The sequence below is a fragment of the Brachyistius frenatus genome, unplaced genomic scaffold, assembly GCF_029030835.1.
Source record: "Brachyistius frenatus isolate BFR_SWC_R1_liver_20210118 unplaced genomic scaffold, ASM2903083v1 Contig_9, whole genome shotgun sequence".
NCBI lineage: Eukaryota > Metazoa > Chordata > Actinopteri > Embiotocidae > Brachyistius > Brachyistius frenatus.
This window is the reverse complement of record NW_027210608.1, coordinates 3384749-3407476: the sequence shown is the minus strand read 5'-3', so window position 1 is coordinate 3407476 and position 22728 is coordinate 3384749. Positions and strand designations below refer to the sequence as shown.

The 22728-nt window shown below is 41.8% G+C and overlaps 1 protein-coding gene across 3 annotated transcripts in view; it reads left to right on the top strand.

Moving 5' to 3' along the window:
* LOC138616233 (transcription initiation factor TFIID subunit 4-like) overlaps nt 1-22728 on the top strand; it is a 93020-nt gene that overhangs the window by 43806 nt on the left and 26486 nt on the right. For all 3 annotated transcript variants that reach the window (XM_069690394.1, XM_069690393.1, XM_069690392.1), the window contains 2 exons: nt 1970-2095; nt 7548-7604. In XM_069690394.1, the coding sequence (XP_069546495.1) occupies nt 1970-2095; nt 7548-7604 (183 nt within the window). The remainder of the gene's footprint in view (nt 1-1969; nt 2096-7547; nt 7605-22728) is intronic.

Genomic DNA, 22728 nt, shown 5'->3' with positions numbered 1-22728 from the left:
AGGAAGAACGTTGCCACAGCTGTCCCCATCTTGTGTTGTGCTTCTTCTCTCAGTTCGTTCTTTTCCCTTTTTTTGTGGTTTTGTAAATGAGGTGTGTGTGTGTGTGTGAGAGAGAGTGAAGGAGGCATGAAGCTCTGTGAAGCCACTCTGTTGACATCAGCGAAAAAAAAAAAGACAAAGCGGCCTTAAAGAGCAGCCGGGCTTCGGCAGGAGAGGCGTCAGGAGCTACGGCAAGAATGCAGGCTCAGCGCTGCAACAAAGACGAGAGAGGCTGGATGAGAGGGAGATGAGCCTCCTCTGATGTGTCTTTGTGCTCTGTGCCACTCAGGCTTCTCTCATCCACTCGTGGAAACACACACACAGACCTAACACACACACACACACACACACACACACACACACACACACACACACACACACACACACACACACACACACACACACACACACACACACACACACACACACACACACACACACACACACACACACACACACACAGAGACAGATGGAGAAGTGAGTGATATAGAAATCAAGCACGAGACGAGAACAGAGACATACAGTCACACACACAAACATGAGAAGTAAGCAATTATCCTATTAACTTTTGATGACCTACAAAAGTTGTTTTTACACTTGCCTTCCCATTTCCCAGGTGGGAGGTGATGCGGCATGTGCAAAGAGAAGTGTTGTCTGTAAACAGAAAAAGTTCAAGTCTGTTGATGTGTTCAGACTGGTGGTGTTCCAGTTGAGCTGTGACTTAAAGTTGGGTTTCACCAAATATGCAGTGAAAACTGAGGGTAATATTACACTTCCAAGCCAGGATACTCCTCATCTACTTATTGACTGTAGTCATAGATTGTAATGGTGGCGTTAATCCATTGTGCGTTTGTTGTATGAGAGCTATATGAGTATGTTTAACTCTATTATATTTACACAAAGATCATCAATACATAGAATAAAGATCACACCTGATCTGAGCCAAATGTTTTATAAACTTCATGTCAGAAACATGTATGAATGTAGTTGACAGTGTAAAAACAATATTGCTTGTAGTGTGTTCAGCTCCAATAGGCTTCAAAGAGTTTATAGCAACGTTCAGCCCATTGTTAAGCCGTCGAGACTCATCGCTCTCATGTTAACATTTTTGTTAAATAGGCTCTTAAAAATCCTCCAACCAATAGAGCAGACAGACAGTTTGCAACAAGCTACTGAAAATAGTGGCTCATTTTGCAGGTTAATAACCAACAATAAAACGTGAGCTAAAAGGAGAGTGAATATTGGAAACAAATCTCCAAATGAATGACAACGTTTCTCTGTAACTGCTGGATGTATAAATAAGCAACTGTTTTCTCAAAAGTTTGCATTGTCAACTTAATCAAAGTGTTTCCATGAATTCTTAAAGCACACAAGTAATGTGATACTTTCATTTTCCAGGTATAGTCTTTTCAATTTTGAGGATTTGTTCTTTGGACTGTTGGCTGAACAAAAGAAGTAATTTGAATATGTCCTATTAAGCTCTGACCAACTGTGATGTCAAGTAATCACAGTTTTCTGAGACAGAATTAATTGAAAAATTAATATTAAGGAATTAATTAATAAGGGAAATAATTGTTGGAACAACAATCTCATTATACGACCACTGTGTAACACTACTGTAATTTAAAAACTTTGTGAATTCTCCTTAATGTATGGCAGTAATTACCAAAACTGATTACTAATTATAGTGGCATTAGCAATTGTTTGGTGACTGGGGGAGAATTCATGACTTAAACTAGGTCTCCTTAGTGCTGTATTTCTGTGATATCCTTATAAATATTCTTCAACCCTTCTGATGTAGTTTCCCTTTTGATTTTGAGATATTTCTGAAGCGAGGACGGCCCAGAAGTTTTGTAAGCTGTGGCCAAAGCCTCAGAAGCCGCCACTGAACGGGGCCGTCGCAGTAATTGTCTCTCTGTCTGCTTGTCAGGACGACGAGTGCTACGAGCAGTCTGCCGACGTTCGCTCTCAGCTTCGCTTCTTCGAGCAGCTGGAGAGAATGGAGAAGCAGAGGAAGGACGAGCAGGAGAGAGAGATCCTTTTGAAAGCCGCTAAAGTAAGTTCTTGTCACCTCACCATCCTGCTACGTGTGTGCGTGCGTGCGTGCGTGTGTGCGTGTGTGTGTGTGTGTGTGTGTGTGTGTGTGTGTGTGTGTGTGTGTGTGTGTGTGAGAAAGTTGTTGTGTCTCCCGTGCAACAGTGTGTGCTTGTGTACTGGTGTGCGTGTGTGCATGTGTGTGTGTGTGCATGTTGCTCTTGTGCAGGCCCTGACAGATGAATTAGAGTGTGACACCAGTGGATGGAGTGACCTCCCCGTGTCCTCTCAGGCTCCTGGCCCCAGGGCTCCTCTGTCCCGGCTCTTCCTCCCCGGACACAGCGAGGAGAGAGGGGGGGAATCCGTACACTATGCAACTCCCACACACACACACACACACACACACACACACACACACACACACACACACACACACACACACACACACACACACACACACACACACACACACACACACACACACACTACCTGCAAAACATTTGTCTCATCACAAGCCTTGACAGCTCAGGTGAAACAGAGCATCAGTTTCACGTTTCAGAGTCAGATCACATCAGTCAATCTATCAGTATATATCCAGCTTTTACATCTGTTTTTCTAGACATCTGGTGTTTTTAGGCTTTTACAGGGAAACACTACGCACAGAAAGTGATCCATTTTTAAAATTTTGTTTGGAATACAAATAATTAATAATCATGAGCAGATATACATGTAGATGCTTAGTTTAAACTGTATCAACAGAAATTAATGAAGGAAAAAGGGTCACACTGGCAGCCCTGCTGAACTGACAGGTTAGCAGCTCAAATACAGTACAGCAATAACACATGAGTATCTAAAATGCTGCAGGACAATACATGAAATTGCAAATTTTACAGAATAGGACTTTAGCCAATAAGAATTATGCATTTCTTTTCCAAAAGTTTGCCAATCAGCAAAAAATCAGAAAAGGTGTAACTGTGTGATGGCTATTTAAAAGTCAATACCTGCACGCTGACTCCGAGCAACATTTTTTTCCCCTCAAAAAAGATGTTTCAAACCCAGTTGTATCCTCCTATGGTCATAAATTGCATTTGATCTGTGGCTTGGAGTCGATGTAGCAGGCGATACTTTTTCCAAATCCAAAAATCCATCATCCGTGAATCAACATGCATCATTTGCACACATTTGACTAAACTCAGGGAAATGGCAGGAAGAGAATACTAGACATGTTTGATGGGTGTGTCAAGTAGAGTGCACTTCATCTTAACTGTTACACAAATCATCTCGATACAATAAACATGTGAAACAGAGCACAGTTCATATCTAATAATCTACAAACCCTAAAAATTATGTTGATTCTGTTTTTGTGCATTTGTGTCAAAAGCTTTTTGCTGTCTATTGTCATTTACTGTATACACTGTCATCTGGCTGCACGTATTAAACTTCATTTATGTCTAGTCACACTCAGATATGAATCACATGACATGATATTAGACTGTTTATTAGCTGTTGTAGCTGAAACAGTTTGTACAGTTCAGACTTTGTAATTTGCCCTTCACATTTGTGTGCCAGTGAAAATATAATTCAATAAAATATACGACAACAAACTTTCACAAATGGTGCTCGGTCAGGTAACATTATGTGGTTTGTACACTCTGGTGCTTTGTATCAAGGATTTAGTCCTTCAGAAAGAAGTAGGACAGATTTTTTTTAACAATTCTAGTATGTAGGTGACCTTTTGTCCTTCAAAAATATTCAAAATTGTCCCAGAGTGCAGGTTATTTTAATCGTGTTAATAGATTGATCTGATCACTGTGCAGTTCAGTCAAATAAACATGCTTGATTTTGCAGTGGCTTCCCTCACAAATCGTGATGCAATTTGTGGAGTTTGATGTGATTGTTTTTCACGTCAAAATTACGGGAATTAGCAAACATTTTACAAATTGTTTAAAATTTTATACAGAAAGAGTCATTTGTAATCCCTTCCTTAAAAGATTACTTTTCATCACAGAAATGGCTAGACATGTTTTAGTCCTCTCTTTTTTTTTATTCTCTGAACTTAAAGAAGCATGGGCTCAAAAAAACTCCAGAGTCATGAAGCTGTACGTAACAGATACTGTAGGATTATGCAGTTGCCTAATTCTCATGATGAGATTACATTTCTCATAAACCTCGTCATTTCCTGTTTTGCGTTTTTTTACAGTCAGAAATGATGTGATGAAATTATGAGAGAAGTTGAATAGCCTAGCTGACTGTAAGAGAGGAGTTATGCCTTCAGCAGATCTTCCACTGAGAAACTCTACTGCTGAGAAATCACAGGAATTTTGCAAAATTGCAGGCTCCTGCAAATTTTGCGGAGTTTAGTTGAATTAATTATTGCAATACTTATATCCTAAAGGGACTGATTGTAGCTTATAGCACATGAAACATATAGAACAGGAAGGAGTACATGTAGCGGATGATCACTAACTGTAAAGTTATGAAAACTATTAATTTCTATTGGGATTGAAACAGCCACCTGTCCAGTATCCTGACTCCAGCTCTCTGCATGTACAGACATTTGTCTCTCAGTAAAAAAAGGTCTTCACATTTATAAAGATCACCACTGTCCAAAAAAAAGAGTGAGGGAATCTTTTGCAAATGAAAATGCCCCGCAGTGCAACATTAGCAGAAAGCTAGGTTAATTTAATTAATTTTGAATGGAGCCAATGTCCCACAGTAAAGATTCTCATTGCAGCACACCTCACTGTCTTAATTGCATTATTATGCTCCAGTCCTGCCATGCAGGATATTAGAAAATCCGCTAGTTGATGAGCGCCTGGCCACCAAACCTTATGACCTGTCTGTTTTTTCTTTTAGGAACAACCAGTTATGTCTCAGCCACTCGGTTGTGAAAAAAGACATTGGCTCAGCAGGAAAGGACACTCTTAAAGTGTGTTGTTTAAAAAAGGAAAAAGTACAGCTTTTAGATCCTCTTCGTCAGCTCCCAGTTCTACATGGGTGAACACTCTAATCTTTTTTTTTTTTTTTTTTTACTGTGGAAAGCTCTCTTTATTAACAGGATTAGTGAAGAACTTTTGCAAATGTAGCCAAGTTCTTGTGGGAAGGGCTTAACTCGGGGCTATTTGGATTGCATGAGCCTCGTTGAGAAAAGTTTGACTTCACCTCAGAGCCATGTCGATTTTGGCTCTTGTTGCCATGGCGTTTCAGTTCAAGGAGAAGTTTGGAAAGCAGATCTTTTCCTGATGATTTCACGATATATATTACACAAGCAGTGCCTGATGATATACCAGTAGTTTTCCTACCAGTTATTACATCTTTTTCTTCCATTCTGTAGATTTGTATGGGCACAAACATAGTTACCATATCTGTTTTATTAATATGGTGCCTTTGGTCTCTGCAGACATTATAACAGGCTGATTCAAGAGAAAACAGCAAAAATCCATCTCAAAACACTTAAATTATGTTAGAAAGTGACTGATGGTCTAACTTGTTTTTAGTTTAGAATTTTCTTGCTGCCACTGTTAAATGTAATGATTTTACTGCAGTTTCTCTCAAATCTAACAGGGTTTTGCTTATACACACGTCCATCACAGAAAATGTCAAAACTCTCAATAATACTCCACATTGTAATGCAGTCAGAATAAATATTGCATAAGTGACTCATCTGATGTACAATTTTATAAAGAAAATATTTGATATAGCTAATTAGTTGGTGGATATTCATTGATTTCACATTCTGCAATTTGTAAAGGAAAAAAAAAATCAGCAACAGGCCAACTTTTTTTCCACATACAGCCCATAGTTTAATGAAACAAGTACAACCCTGTGGTGATTTTATTCAGTCCATCTGGACGATGTTAAGCCTGGAATACATTCACTATCACAGATTGATGACGGTGTATTATTCAAGTACAGTCCCCTCCACTATGCCTAACCCAACAGAGCTTGTCAGCATCCGGTCCCCTTCTCCCCTCCTCTCTCTCCTGTAAGTGGTGAAAAACCAGGGCAGCTGACAGAGGAGATGTAAAGCATGCCAGTGGCACTGCTGCCCTTTGTAAACAGTCCATCTGTACCTACCCCTCCCACTTCACTTCTCCGCCCCGCCACCACCCCACCCCAGCCTGCCTCTTCCCCGCTCGAGCGCCCGCTAATTTGACCTCCTGAATAAGAAACCCACTGAAATAATCCCTTCCACTCCCCGTCTCCTCTCCTCCTACCCTTCTTGACACCCCTCCCCCGTCGGCCATTTAGAAATATGACTCAAGTCTTGAGGGATGCTCCGGCCGACTGGAGGGCAAACACATTAGTCTTAGTTGAGATACCGACCAGTACGTGAACTGCCTGATATATTTAAAACCAATTAGCAGGAATGCTAGGAGGAGCAGCAGCTCTCCGTCCATAACACAGAGAGGATGAGGAGGGGGAGGCGAATGGAGCGTCCTGCTGAGGAGGGAGGCCCGGTATTTGCTCTGATCGATTTGGTATTAGAAGTAAAAACAAAAACATGGACCTACATGATGAGCCTTTAGCGATGCGTCATTGAATAAAACAAAGCTATTAAAGCACATATAGGACTGAAGCCCAAATACGTGAGACATTAAGTCAAAGTTATGTTTGCACAAAAAGGATCATGGACCTGACCTAATTTTTGTTAATGCAACAAAAAATATAATTCTGCAGATTATGTCTGGATTCACCAACAACCCTCAGTTAGCATGTAGAACCATAATCTGCCTGTATCGCCTGCAGTGGTCAGCTGTACATGTACATTTGGCTGTGTGGTGAAGGATTCCCAGGGACAAGTACATTCACCCAGATCTTAGCTGCTGATTAAAATAGAAGTGCTGTGTTGTTACACCAGGGACACACACACACACACACACACACACACACACACACACACACACACACACACACACACACACACACACACACACACACACACACACACACACACACACACACACACACACACACACACACACACACACTCGAATGCAAAAACATAACAACGGATAGCCACACTGGCTCACAGTGACACACAGACAGCCACTGCCACTGATAGTCACCAACATCCTTCCCCCTGTGTGTGTGTGTGTGTGTGTGTGTGTGTGTGTGTGTGTGTGTGTGTGTGTGTGTGTGTGTGTGTGTGTGTGTGTGTGTGTGTGTGTGTGTGTGTGTGCAGAATTTTTAATAACCTCTTTTGATTAGAATCCCCCTCCAGCGGCTTATTTAGGGCTGGATTTGGAGCGGGTTTAAAGGCCACTGCCCCCCGGGGGGCGCTCCATTGCACTTCTCTGAATTCAAATACGATGTCCTTGACACCTCTGTATCCTGTTCCCATTTTGCACTATTTTTGCTGCAGCAGCAACAGATGAGTAGCGAAGGGGGGTTGGGGGTTGGTGTAGTGGGGAGGTGGGCTCCTTAAACCAGCTGTTAACCTGTGTTTTTTCCCTCCTCTTTTTACTCCTCAGAGTCGCTCCAGGCAAGAGGACCCAGAGCAAGCTCGGCTGAAACAGAAAGCTAAGGAGGTAAGCTGCGGCGGAGATCATTACCCTTGACATTTCCCCGACTCCAGCGTATTAATTTTTCATGCCTCACTACATATGTAATGCCATTTAAAGTCGGACTTAAAAAAGTTTGAGGAATTATTCGCGCCGATTGATGCCCCGCTTGTGGAAAATGATTTTCGGCACACCAAAGACCCCTCTTCCCCTCTTCTTTTTTTTCTTCTTTTCTTCATCTATATCTGCTTCTTCTTCTTGCACCAGTTTGAATTTTGACAAACTATTGAAGACCTGCCTTTCTTGGTAGATGGGTTATCAAAAGAAAGGTGTACACGGGTAACAGTAGTAGCCTCCTGATCACCAGTCATTCACATTCACTTTTTTATTTAATCTGAGATGCACATTTGGATTGATGAGTAAATAAGTTTTGTTAACACAAAAAAGTATAAGATCTCCCAACTTTTTTGGTGCACCCGCAAGTCTTTTTATTTCTGTTTGTAAGTTAGACCAGTTGCAACAATACCTATCTTAGTTTAACTGTAATAAGCACATGATGGACATTTTTAGATGCCCCAATTCATGCTCTGCATTAACTTCTACTACTACAAAGGAGTAAAATAAGTTTTTTTCTTTTACAATAAGCCAAGGCACAACATTTAGCACCGCAAACTGGGAAGTATTTCAACTGATTTACTGCACTCCTCTAGTAGTACGGTGCTTTACCCGCTTTATCTCAAGTGCAGGTTTTGTATAGAATGAATCCCCAGTGGAGCAAAGAAAAGTAGACCACTCATCTTTTAGTGGATGGTTAATGTTGTTTACGCAAACGAAATAGTTCTCTCTCAGTGGAAGTTTTTTTTTGTCTTTTTGTTTTTTGTTTACACCAGAATCACTTCACTGGGTGCTTTCAGGATCAAGAGGATTTGTGTGGAGCTTCCATAGAGGAATCTGGAAGATGGAAACGATAAATAAATGCCGCTTCACCTGTTGTTGCGTTTGTTAAAGTAGAACTTAAGGAGCAGACGTGGTTTCCTCTAAGTTGCTTACTCTTTAAAAAAAAAGAAAAAAAAGCCTTTTATTCATGCAGGTAAAGTTTACTTAGCATGTACACACTTTTTCTCACTGACACCCTCATTTACACTCATGGACTTTTTTGCTTTTCCACCTGGCAGCTCCCATTTTAACATTATATTTTCTGGGTAATTGTAAATGATGTGCTCAAGGGCGACTCCTGCATTGTTGTTTGGCCAAAGTATTTCATTCTCAGGATGTTCTCGAAGCCAGTGTGTGAGATTGAACTTGTGACCTTCAAGTGACAAGTGGTCTTGGCTCACCTCAGGCCACTGGCAACGCTCTGTCTTTTCTCTGCGCCCGTCCTGGATATTTCTTTCTAGCAACAGTGAGCCCCTGCTGCAGTTTAGAACATTCACACTAGATCTCAGCCTACCCATAAGCCCCACATATGCAAATGAAGCAGCGTAATAGGCAGCGTGATAGGTTTGCCCCAGGGGCCATGTGATCAAAGTGGATCTCCTCCCTGTTAAGTGGCAGTCCGCTCGTCATCTGGATACGGCCAGATTAGTGCCTCGTGAGAAGATGCCGCATGCGTGTGTGCACATTTTCATCTTCATCTGGAATTTTAAGAAGGTGGTTTGGAAATTGTTACTTTATGTAATGCTTTCTCCTGCTAGATAGAAACAAGGGAGACTCACCAACCCCTTCAACTGCCCCCCCACCACACCTCCCACACACACACACGCACACGCACACACACACACACACACACACACACACACACACACACACACACACACACACACACACACACACACACACACACACACACACACACACACACACACACACACACACACACACACACAACACCCCTGTTCCACCCTCCCCTCACCTCTTTCTTTTTTGCTTAATGGCCGTCGTTTCTCAGCCCCCGTGCCTCTCCAGTTTTCATCACCTGACTGGCTCAAGGGGACAGAGCTGGCTGTTTGTGTCACTGCAGAGTCTGTCGGCAGCTCACACATCTGCGCAAATTTCATCAGGATAATGAGCCCGAGCTACTCTTCCAGGCGACGGGCAGAGGAGCCAGCCTCTCTTTAAGCCCCTCGCCGCCTGATCACGCACGCATATAAACACACACACAAAGAAACCACCACCAAACACTCGTCATTTTTGGAGAGATGGAATTACAGCATGTTATATGCTTTAACCAAGTGTCGGCATGTAAATTGAGTATGATTTTGTTTCTGAAAAGGCAGTGTTACAATGTGTTGTGAAAGTACTGCTGCAGACCTGAGTGTAGTCTGAAGGCAAAGCACCAGGTGTTAACCCATGACCAGCAAATCAATGGTATGAATGGTCAAGCTCAGGTTGAATTTCAAGTCAGTTTCATTTATACAGCCTCAACTCACAAAGAGTTTCAAAATATGTGCGGCATGCAACACCGGCATCCTTTGACCCTCGATTTAAATAATTAAGGTAAAACTATGCAAAACAAAAAAAGTGGAAAAGGAGGGATGCCTCTTCTAATATGGATCCATTATCATTCGTCATAATCAGGTTTTAGTAAGTATTTCTCATCTGAGAAAGACAGACAACGTGTAAATCCACACAGACTTCACAGTAAGTGTCTGAATGGCTACTGTTAATCCTTCAGCCTGATGGCATAACAAAATTACTAATTCTCAGCATTTCACATCCATAAATATTAATGACAATAAGGGCAGGCTTGTAAAAATACAAAATAAAGGTTGTAGATTAAGTAGACTGTAACGTCACAATCTAAGATGCGTTGTTTGGTGGAGCCCTGAGTTTATACAGAACATCCATTACACTCTTAAATCCGCATGCCATCCACTGAGCTTTCCTTTAGTGCAAATATTTTCTGGCACTGTGCTACAAAGGTCTGCCAAATCACATCCTGTAATGTACACATGCATGTACTTACACCTATGACTGGATAATGAATGATGACGAAAAACATCCGAGATAGTGATGTCCTCGGAAAGTCACAATGAATCCAGAAATATGGGTGTCATTCTATATGTGTTTTTAAGTACCATAATATTCTCCACGAGCTCTATGTTTCAGCCCCTGCTATAACTGACGACCATGTTGAGCGCCCAGTTGGGCTACAATAACTAACTTTCCAACATGCACCAATACCCATACTACCATATGTTTTAGTATGTCCCAATCCAAGTACCAACTGCATCTGTTCCTATTTTGTAGTATGCAGCCCAGCATGCTTCTCTGGCTGTTCTTACCCATAATCCTCTGCGCAGCAAAAAATACGTCATCGATTTGGTGGTGCTAATGCTCCGATTAGTTGCAATTTGCAAGAAGAAGAGAAAGAACAGTCTTCGAAAAGAAGCGTAACGTTAAGTGGAGCACTCGTTCCAAATCGCATCCTTTTTGCTTTTACTTCTAAGGTTGCACTACAGATTGCGATGGATATGACCAAGAGGGTCAAAATTCAAGGTGCATTTTTATGACATGGTAGTATGTCCCATTTGTGTGCATACTGTATACAACAGTACATACTTTGTCAGGATTGCTGCAGTACATACTTAAAGTAAAAGAAAAGTATGCAATTCTAAATGCAGCTACTGTCTTCGTTGGACATCACAGTTTAAAATCCTCCCCTCTGGATTAGTCCTCCCTTTAGTCCAAAGCTTTCACTTGTATTAAAGAAATATCAGAAAGTAACAGTCTGATTTCTGTGACATCTATTGAGCACATTAATGCTCCCCAGTGGATGAACCCTTTTCATTTTGGACAAACCATGTGCTCTCTGCTTGTGCCACCCTCGGGCCAAAATGCTAACTTTGGTCAGAGACCGTCTCATAATGTAACACACAACTTACCAGTAAGTTTACAGAGAAGAATTGTGCTTTTAACAAGATCAAATCTTTGGTTTCGAATGAATTCCTGCAGATATGTCTTCAGGACAGACTTAATACCACCTAAGAACACTAAAATCATCAGTAAAGTGTTCTATTTGATAATATGGGTTCTAAAGAACATTGTAGTGTTTCTAGCATGGCTGTGAGATTTTAGTTTGGTATATTGATGTATTCCTACCTCTAATTGTGTATTTGCACCACCAACCTAAAACACAACCGTCACCAGCAGCGCTGGCTGGTCTCACAGTCGCTGGCAGAGGTTTTGCGTGAGAGATAGGCAGAGCAGTCTAGTGCCTCTGTTTCCTCCCATTCACTACCATTTGGCCGAAAGGTCAGATGGGCTATTTCAGAAATGCCCGCAGTGAAAATCAATGGGCAAATCGTGGAGCTCAGTTCCTGTTTGTTTGTTTGTTGTTGTTGGTGGGTCTGTGTTCTGTCTGTTCCATCACTGAGGCAGGGGGCCAGGCCATGCCTAATCAACGTGAGTGAGAGAACGAGAGAGAGGGAAGGCGACAGAGAGACAGAGACAAAGAGATGGAGAGAAAAGGAGACTGGGGGTGGTGGTGGTGTGGGGGGGGGGCACAGGGAGCGATAGAGAGGGAGTTAAGGCCAGCAGAGATACATCACGATGTCAGACGCACAGACACACCGCAGCCACAGATTCATCATTGCAACCGCGTCTGCAGGCACAACTGGACGCAGGAAACGAGTGAACTGGAGAAGAAGGAGTGCACGGAGGACAGGAGAGGAGAGAGACGAGGGGAAGAGCGGGAAGACAAATTGGCTTCCACAGCTGGCCAAAATCTGGCCAAAAGCTCCTGTTAGAGTCTGTTCAGGCCCAAAAGCAAACAATGTCATGCCAGGAACACTAATATTTCCACTGTATGGCACAGTTCATGGGAGATGGTTATCACAAACTGTCACTCAAGCACCCGTTCAGGCTACACTATTGTGCAAATTGTTAGTTCAAACTCACTTTAGGATGCAAAGATTTTTACAGCTGTGCAGCTATAGGTGATTTCAATGCAAACTGGAACACCGGGGAAGAAGAGCTTGGCCATCACTTGACCAGCTAGGCTTATAGTGGTGGGTTGTGTCACTAGTGTAAGTGGTAGTGTTCTCTCTCCCAACTCATCAACAGGTTTCTAATGGTGTCATGCATTTTTTTGAGTCCCAAAAGGGACAGAAACACATTTCTTTCTTTCTGCATGCTGTTAATAATGCAAATTTACAGTTGATGCAACAGGTGTTTAAAAGTTCTCAATTAAGAAGAAATTGACCCAAAATAAAGAACTTTACACTCAATCACACAAATTGGGAAAGTTAGAAAGTGAGCTCACATTACCACAGATCACAACATGCCATCACCCACAGTTTTAACCACGTAATAGCCTTATTCTGCTTTAAATATAATAAACACAGCTTCTTTTATTTTGAAATGATTTGTCAGTATTAAAGGCCTCTGTCAGGTAGCTGACAATAGTGAAATGACAAGAAATAAGTGGAGAGAGAGGTATATAAAGAACATTAAAGCATCAAAGATCCCCAACTGGATGTGAACCAGGATCTTAACCCTAAAACCAGCAGTGTCCTCTTTTAGGTTTCTTTGCAACAGTCTGAGAATAACACCAATTTAATGCTAAGATGTGTGAGCGAGCACAGCGCTCGGAGCATTTGTGCTGTCAGAATTAAAACAACAGAATACTTAAAGAAAGATTGAGATCACTTCGGATGGACTGTCGAAGGACTACAGATGCACATAGGCAAAGTAACACCGCAGGAAATGACTAAGTGCTAGAGCTGAACATGCTTGCACATGTTCAGCTCTTGATTCATATTCCGTTCGTCTTGTTTCTGTGGTGTGAACACACTGCTGGAAAGCAGCGCGGAGCTTAGTCAAGCTTCCCCCGATAAATAAAGGTTAAAAAATGGTTAACACAGTCTGTCTCCTGCTGACAGCCCAATCACTGACTGACTTTTAGATGGTGTGGGAGGGACCATGAGAGAGCGCATGGTCTCCTCTCCTCTCCTCTCCTCTCCTCTCCTCTCCTCTCCTCTCCTCTCCTCTTCCCATTCTTCCACATTACCATGCCCTCACAGCAACACTCCACTTCTAGCTCAGAGTGATTCCAGAAGACTTGTGTGAAACCGAGTGCTCTCCAATGGGAATCTCAAAGGTTTTTGTTAGAATAATTTTCCTCAAATATTTTTTCTTCTTCAGGCACTGAGAGATTTTTTTCGCCCATTTGACGCAGCAGCATTGCTTGAAATGTCTTGAACTCCTACCAAATTAACTCTGCCCTAGCTCAACTTTGAACCTTGCACGGCTCCAATTAAAAGCCTGCAGTTGTACGTCCTTCTTTGCTGTACAAACATGTATGTTAGAATCTATGAATCCGATTAGACTTATATTAGTGGAATACAATGAAAACCTCTTTTTTTTTTTTTTTTTTTTTTTTTTAGATGAGCATATTTACCTCCACACAATAGAGAATTGTTAATATTAATGTTGTGCATCCTAAGTCTTTGTTCAGCAGAGCATCCACTGGGCCTTGTTGCGCACATACGTGTCTTGATCGGGCTGAGATCCTCCACAAGTGACCAGGTCACGGAGAGACTGGAATCCACCCACACTGTAAGCCCCATCAGCCGGAGCCTCACACTTCCCCAGAGAGGAGAGACTCCTGTGTGTCAGAGGACAATGTAACAGCCCCTTAGTTTTTATCAGGCCAGTTATATCTGCGAGTTCATAGGCTCTCATCCTCTGGCCCTCTACAAACTGTTCTGCTCAAAGAGGCGCTCTCCCCCCGTGAGGAAGGCCCCGGGGCAGAAGCCTGCTACCCTCCTCCACGTTCTCTCCCTCTCTGTGCCGACTTTCAAAGAGAATTCCTGCTGTTCTGTGTGTCCCAATTCATAGTTGTTATATTCTTGTCTTCTGGCCTCACAGATACACACTACATTCATTTCACCAGAGCAGCTGCAATTGTGGTCAACTCGCACGATCGCGACGAGAAGAACATTCACGTTCTAGTCGAGTAGAAAGATCATCTGTTTATAAACCTGCTTCTCTATTTTTTTTACAATTTAGGTTATGGATTAGTTTACTGTCCTTTCACTTAATCTAATTTCTACTGGATTTCAATCATGTTTCAGAAAGATCATAAAAGGGGTTGATGTGCTTAATTTAATTATCACATAAGAAAGGTCTGTTTTGTAGGTCCTCGAGATATGCAGGCTACTAAATAGTACACTGTAACCCTATTTTTTATTTGTTGCTTTGTTGTCTGTAGTTTCAACTTAAGTTTTTTTTCTTCACCCCAAGACATATTACAAGAAAAAAAATAGAACCAGGCTTTAAAAGTACCTTTGGTGTTCCTGTGTGTTTTCGAATATTACAAAGTGCTGTAATGAGAAGGAAAACAACAAAAAAAAGGAGATTTTTTTTTTTTTTTTTTTGCCTCAGAGGGAGATAGCGACTCGTCTACTTGCTGTACAAGCCTGTAGGTTCACTTTTCTCTTTGTGCGCTGGAGCACTCCTTGGGACTCAAGCGACAGGGGAATTGGGCATGCTGAGCTACGCTGGTGGCGAGGTGCCAGCCTCCTGTGCCTGGGATATAAGTGAGAGGGAGGCAGGACATGTTTCAATTAGGCAACAAACACCACACACAGAGGATAGGAGAGGAGGAAGAAGAAGAAAAAAAAACACCCTCATCAGCTAACTTCTCCCTTCTGACCTCTCCCAAAAATACACTTCCCTGAACCGCTGTGCCCCACCTCTTCTCTTCTTCTGCATTTCAAATCGTAGGTGTCATTTTTGTGGAATTCTTTTGAGAAGGACAGTAGCGGGGGTCTTTGTGAGGTGATGCTAAGTGTGCCAGCTCGGCCTGCATGTTTCCATTAGATTGTCATGTTGGCTAATTAGAGAGCGGCAGCATGATTCACCTTGTTAATTAGGAGGACTTGCACACCATGTGCCTGGGGGCGGTGTGGGGAAGAAGAGCCCAGCCTCAGAGCCCGCTAGTCGCCTGCTGCCTATGAAGATTCCCCTTCTCATCTACCTTCCTTTCACTCCTTTTTTTTTTATTTGGAAATGAATAAATCATTGAGATCGTCCTCTCTCGGAGTGTGAATATCTGAGTTCTCGTCTTTTCCTGGATGCAAATTAGGCGTGATCAATAGAAGGTGACGAGAGGCGAATCTAAATGTTAAAAAAAAGAGGAGAGCGACAGGGAGAGAGAAGACTGCTAGACGAAGCACGGCAGCATAGAAAGAGACAAAGCGAGAGAACATTTAAAGCAGGAAATTTTCCCTTAGATAAGCAGTATTTTTAATGATCACCACTCTCCCCCCGTCGCTCCGGTGTAACACCATCAGAATCTGCTTAACACTGATTTCTGGCTCCCTCATTCAACACAGTTCCTTGGCAAAATGTGTCGAGCAAATGTTATTATTTATAGAAATAATACTCTGAAGTAAAGGCATCAAGTCTCTAACACACATTCAATTTATCCACATATTTTGCGCTGTCCCTTTATACAGATTCCCTGCAAATAAATTGCAGATGATGAAGAACCGCAGGGTCATGATAGTGACACTCACATAATGACCTTAGCTCCAGGGACCACTGAGGGCTTTAAATAATTGGTCTTTGGCCCTGGAAGCCCTTCTGACATACTCAGCTTCAGAGGAAAAGCAGGCTGTGCCAAGACTATTAGCTCATGCATGTAGTTTGAATTCATCTCCATAGGTAAAATACTATAATCATAAACAGATTCACCAGAATATTCAAGGAGATTTGTGTTTAAATGAGACGACGAAACAGAATTTTAAAGCATTTTTCATCTCTTTATTGCACATTTTCAACCTCAAATGATTTATTGTCAGGATGATTGATATCAGTGCAACAACACAAACAAATAGTTTTAAGTGCTGCACATGCTAAGTGTTAAGCTATACTGGTAAACATGCCATGAAAACAACATACTGTACCAAATCTATGCATATGTTGAGTATATTACAACATAGTGTAACTTTACACCTATAAGGGCTCAACTCATGCAAATATACATGCTGTATATTTTCATATACAAATTCTGGACTATATGTAATTATTGAGTTCTGATGATGAAGCCATACGTGCCTCTATCCAGTTTTAATACACAGTCTTCTCTGCATTAGCAGGTCGGGGCTCAACTCGTCTCTTTGTAGTGCAGATGGAGAAGTGAAACCTGATTGGTTACTGCAAATGGCCCTTCTCCCTGCAGCAAACTAACTGCCAGGCACTTCACATGAAGGAAGGCCTTAAGATGCAGCTCACAGATGTTCATGTAATGTCGGCCATGTGGGTGTCAGGTGAATGAGAGGCATGGATTACAGACGTACATAAAACACATACATAAAATGTCAACACACACTCATGTTAGGTAGTGGGAAACTTGCACAAAGGAACACGCACTGAGCACCTGAATGTATTTATATAAGAATGTTTTTATTTTTTATTAATTCATATGAACTGATCATTTAAAAAAAAAAACATTGTTTAACCAATTCCTCATGGTGTCAGCTTTATGAAACATTTGTGTACACATATTTGATCTTCATTCTTGATACAGCAAACTAAGAACATTTTCAGATTAATCGATGTTAGGCAGGTTATAACAAAAAAAAACATATCAATATGCACAAATAATTTTTGTATTTCGTTTCAAGTTCGAAGTCATTGAATAACGAATAAAGATACATTATTATTAGGTTAGTGCCTCTGTAAACCTGCGTGTAGACGGTGTTAATATCAGCATGTAACAGGCTCTCAATAATAATAATTGCTTACTGATGTTTAGCAAGTTTAATGTCTACCATATTCGCCATACTAATTTAAGGTGTTAGCATGCAATAATTTATAATTAGCACAAAATAGAAAGCTGACACAGCTGATGGGCTTGTTATACATTTTGCAGGGATTTAGGCATAAAACAAAGTTCTGCACAGTGAAGAGGGAGGAGGACACAATGCCGATTGAGTATCATGTTTTGCCTCGCCTTGGTGTGAAAAGTAAGGTGCCTTAGGTTTAGCCACCAAAAAGCACAAGGTTGGATTATGATAAGATCATGGTTTGGGTTAAAATAAATAATGTTACATAACCAATTTTACGTAAATTTAATAAGTTACGTTATTTAAGTAATTTACTTATATTACGTATATTTTTTTTATTATTATTTTAGACTCAAACACCTGTCTTCTAGGTGAAAGTCCTTAGTTTGATGCGTCCGAGCACTGATTACATGATCTCCTGCTTCGACCCTAAAGTCTTACATGTATGTGTGTGTACTTTTCACACATCAGCGAGGCACAATGTGACACTGTCACGGTGTCCTCTAGTGGACTAACAGATGTTTTACACACTTTTGTGTGATATGCTGAACCATACCCAGCATTAGTACAATGTTCCTAAAATAATTTAGATTGTCAATTATTAATTTCGATCCTACTTCCTCCTCGACACTCAAACACATTTTCCATCATATCCTGTAGCTCGGCCCCTTAGCAACAGCGCAGTAGTGGATAAGATATTTGATTCCTGCTGGAGTCACCCACTCTTGTTTAAAATATATGCACTCTACCAAGGGTGAATTAAAAGCATTCACCGAACGTAGCATATGGTATGTCTATATACTCTGCAGCCCCCTGCTGTGTCCTGTTGGACCAGAGATTTCAAGGGGGAGGTTATGAGACAGGCCAACTCAAAACCTGTGGTCTGGCTTATATTCTGCGGTCTTTGCAGGGCAGACAGCCCTTTAGCTTCCTTCACAGCCCCATAGCTGCTCGTGACGTCAAGCAGAGCGTGTTCTGCTCTACCAAGGACATCTGTCTGTAAGCGTCTGGAGGGCCGCGAGCAGCCCCTCAGGCCAGGAGCAGGGGGGCGGAGAGAAAAAGCCTTTGTTAAAAACAGCAGAGATGGAGAACGGCAGGTTGGCCATCATGGCTCCTACAGCTCATCCTCCTCCTCACTCCGAGCGTATCAGACCGCTCGAAGGTTCTTGCTGTATTTTGGACATTTTTGCATCATAAGGGAACATACAGCTCTTTCTTCTGTGATGGGAAAAAGCCCTGTTATTTCTTATTTAGGTCTTGACAGGCACTTTTACAGATCTATTAAGGGTACAGAGCTTGAAGTTAGACTTGTAAATAAATCAAGATGTGGGAAACAGGTGACTAAAAAAACAGTAGAAAGACAGCCAAACCGATCCAATTATTTTCTGTTGCACACACTCAGACCAATTCAAGCGTGCTTTCCTATTTTCTAGTTCAAATTTTTGTGTAATAATATACACAACTATAAAACTTACGAAATCTAAAACATGCACAGACTGCTGGTTTCTCCCTGCAAGGCATCCTAATATGCAGCTGTCTGTTATAATTATTGATACATAAATCAGTTGTGATTTAGTCAAAACTTCATTTTGAGAAATTCATGTATTTTGAAATCTGAATTCAGTGAACATAATTAACATTTGTAAAAACAAAGGAGGAAACTTTTTTTATTTTTTTTACTTTCAGCTTTTTAGCTGATTCAGCTTGTGTGTATTAAACTAGCCATTTACGCTGCTGACAAATATCAACATCCTTCAAACTAGAGTATTCAGTCCTCTTTAAATATGATTTTGGAGGAATCTTTCTGGACATAACTCCTTGACACGAGTAATCTAATGAATACATGTAATTTCAAATCCAGGGCCTGAATTTTTCAAGTTTATCAAACCTATTTAATTCAGACTCATGGCTAGAAAAAATATTGAAATTGGGTGGAGGGTAATTTCATAATACCCAATATCCAATGTTTTTACTGGCACAAAACATGAGAGGATGTCATCAAAGTGTTAACTGATATACACTTAGCAGGATGCTCGACATTTGTAAGAGAGCTTTGTGCAGCAGCATCAAACATTTTCATGGCAATGTACACATTTGTATTTCCTTGCACTTTTCACAATGTTGGCGCACTCACCATACAATTGTCACCTAACATTGTGCTGTATGCACACAAACTAAAACCTTTATCTAACAAAGCTGTATATTGATTCTGTGGGGTATCTCAAAAATGTTCTACATCTCCTGACCTTTGCTGATAATTTGACTTTACAAGTCCCAGTTCCCTGCTTCCAAAGGGCAGACAGGCTTACTGGAAGAACTGGTATTTAAGCGACTTTGGAACAGCACATATTTATTCGGCACCATTGATCGGACCTGGCAAATGTATGCATCCTGTCAGCTGCTTGTTTCTCCAGTCTGCGAAGAATCTCAGTAGTGACCTTTGGCAATTGTTCTACCTATTGCCGAACATTGCTGACACAGTACTCCAGAAGGTACATGGAGATTGTTGCACTTGGATGTCACAGTGTTGCTTTCCATTTTTTGTCTCCACAAGATCCAAAAAAGATGCTCTAGTGGGAAGTCACTGCAAAATAACAATTTGGTATTACGCCAAAGCATCAGTCAGCTTGAGAATACCGTATCGGTGTCACGTTTTGCCTCATAGCATGAAGGGGAAGGTGTGTTCAGTTTAGGCAACAATAATCACGTGGCTAAGTTTAGGAACAGATCATGGTTTGGATTTAATGTGAGATGGTCACAATTTGGGCGCAATTTGGTTTGGTTTAAGCACCAGTTACTTAAATGTTACACAGGTTAAATACGTTACATTATATAAGGAACTACTTACATAGTTTCCCATGTGTAAGTGCTGTGTTTGTCCCATTCAACCTCCCCCAATCTCTTCTCTATAGCGACTTCATAAGTCTTTGCTCTTTCCCCCTTTGATGGTCATACATGCCTTATCTTTTTACACCTAGGCGAGGCAAAACATGACACTAATGCAGTATCATCTAGTGGACGGATGTTGTATTACAGGCTTTGGCGTAGGGTGACCGGGCTACACGCTTTATGTAGGACTGCACGGCACTTTTATCCCTTGTGCTACATATTGAGACAATGTCCCACATTTTAATTGGCTCCACTTTTCAAAACGCAGCTACATTCCCACTTAAGTCCAAAAATGATTTACAGATAAATAAGGAAACAGAAGTATTACACTCCCAACCATGCAGGTCAGCAGACTGTGGTACTAAGCTAGCAACACATAAGACCAGTTACTGTAAACCTTCAGCTTCCTTTTATGCTTACTGAATTATTTAGTTTTGGAGTTCAGAAAGTTGCATTCAAATAAAATATATTTGTGGAGTTATTCACATGCTAAAGATCTAACCTGTAATCTACACCGTCTATCATGTGTTTTTATTTTCAAAGTTGGATAGACATCACAAATTTTAGACCACCTCTCAACACTGGTACATGTCCCACATTGTCCCGCACAAACATACTCTCCTTACCTCACATTTGGTTTGTTGTAATCTGGTCACCCAATTTGGAGGGATACTGACCTGAAAATATATTTAATGTACCAATCTGTAAAATCATTAGAAGTTCTGTGGAATAAGAACAGCAGAAGTAAAGATGAAGAGCAGTAGCATATTACAACGTACAAACAGAGACTGATGGCTTCCGAGTGTTACTTTTTGTGCATGTGCCTAGATGGACATAAATAATCTAAATGTCAAAATTAAATGGTAGTCAGGACAACAACAACAAAAAACACGTAAGAAAAAGCAGATCTATGATAGCCTGGCCCAACTCTGGTTTGTATCAGTTGGCAGTTGTCAAGGGAAGGTAGGCCCGGCGTAGTGGCACCAGATTGAAATCAGAAATCAGTCTCCCAGTGTCATGGCGGCCACTTCACTGACGGGAAACGCAGACTGCAGGGTTGCAGATGGTAAAATGAAGTCTTCATTTATCATACAGTCATAAATCTGAAAATGCAGGCAGTTGCTGTGGGCGCTGGGAGCCCATGCCTGGTGCCAACTGCCAGCCAGAGATGCCGGCATCCTGGTGCCATCAGTGAGATAGCAGACCCCTCTCTCTCTCTCTCTCTCTCTCTCTCTCTCTCTCTCTCCCTCTCTTGCTCTGTCGCTCTGCCTTGGCTCACTTTGCAGCAGGATTCTTTAAGGTCAGGCCCGGAGAGATTTGTGTGTTGTTTGTGGCAAAGCCTAATACGGTTAGCATTGATAACATAATGCTACTTTTTCCATGTGGACAGGGGCAATAATCGTTTCCACGTCCAGCCACGCTTCCCAGTTTGTGACTCCATTATAACCTCTGTATAGATTTGCATAGCAGTAAGAGCCCAACTCAACACTGATGAATTCAATTCCCAAACATGTCCATATTATTGCTTTTATTTGTTTTAACTGCAGCATCTGTATTTTCACCACCATCCACTGAAAAAAGGGTTTTATGTATTCAGCTGGTTGATACCACTGCTATTATTTCCCCTACTTTGTGTTGTCAGCGTGTTTGAATCTTTCAACAGTTCCGCCGTGCTAAATGTGAAGTGGCAACACCCTAAAGGGCATGCCTAGCCAGCGGGGCTTTCGGGAAAAAAAAAAATCAGAGGCAACTGCATGCACATTTTAGATCAGACTTTGTACACCAAAACAACCTTTTACAGAGCGACATCTGAAAGTAACATGAAATTTTCCCCTGATCAGACAACATACATGCCTCACACAAACACCAGCGCCCAGCGAACACATGCTGGGAGATAACATAAAAGAACATGAAAGACATCAAGGCACACATTGATTGTCCCTGTTCGCTTCAACCCGGGCCTCTCTCCCCCAGCGGGCAGGCACGCAGGCAAGCTGGTGGGTAGGCATTCCCTTTGCAGTGGCCAAGATTGATAGGCACGTGTGTGTGTGTGTGTGTATGTGCGTGTGCGTGTGTGTGTGTGTGTGTGTGTGTGTGTGTGTGTGTGTGTGTGTGTGTGTGTACACACTGTGTGTACATGTTGGAGAGAGTGCTGACACCCTCTGTGCCATGGCCCCAGGCCCTCACACCTCCGCCCAATAGAAAGGGCAGCTCCCAGCGACGCTGGATTCCCCCTCAACCCTGCGGCTAGACATGACATTACCTTGGGCAGTGCCCCCCTCCTCACCCATCCCCTGCTCATACATCACAAACTGCAAAAATCACAACAGTACCATGTGACTACACACACGCATACACACACACACACACACACACACACACACACAATCTTTGAGAGGAGCTCTGTTAATGGCTGACAGCAGTCTTCCATTTTGTTCAGCTCAGGAGAGTATTGTGCTTACAAACCG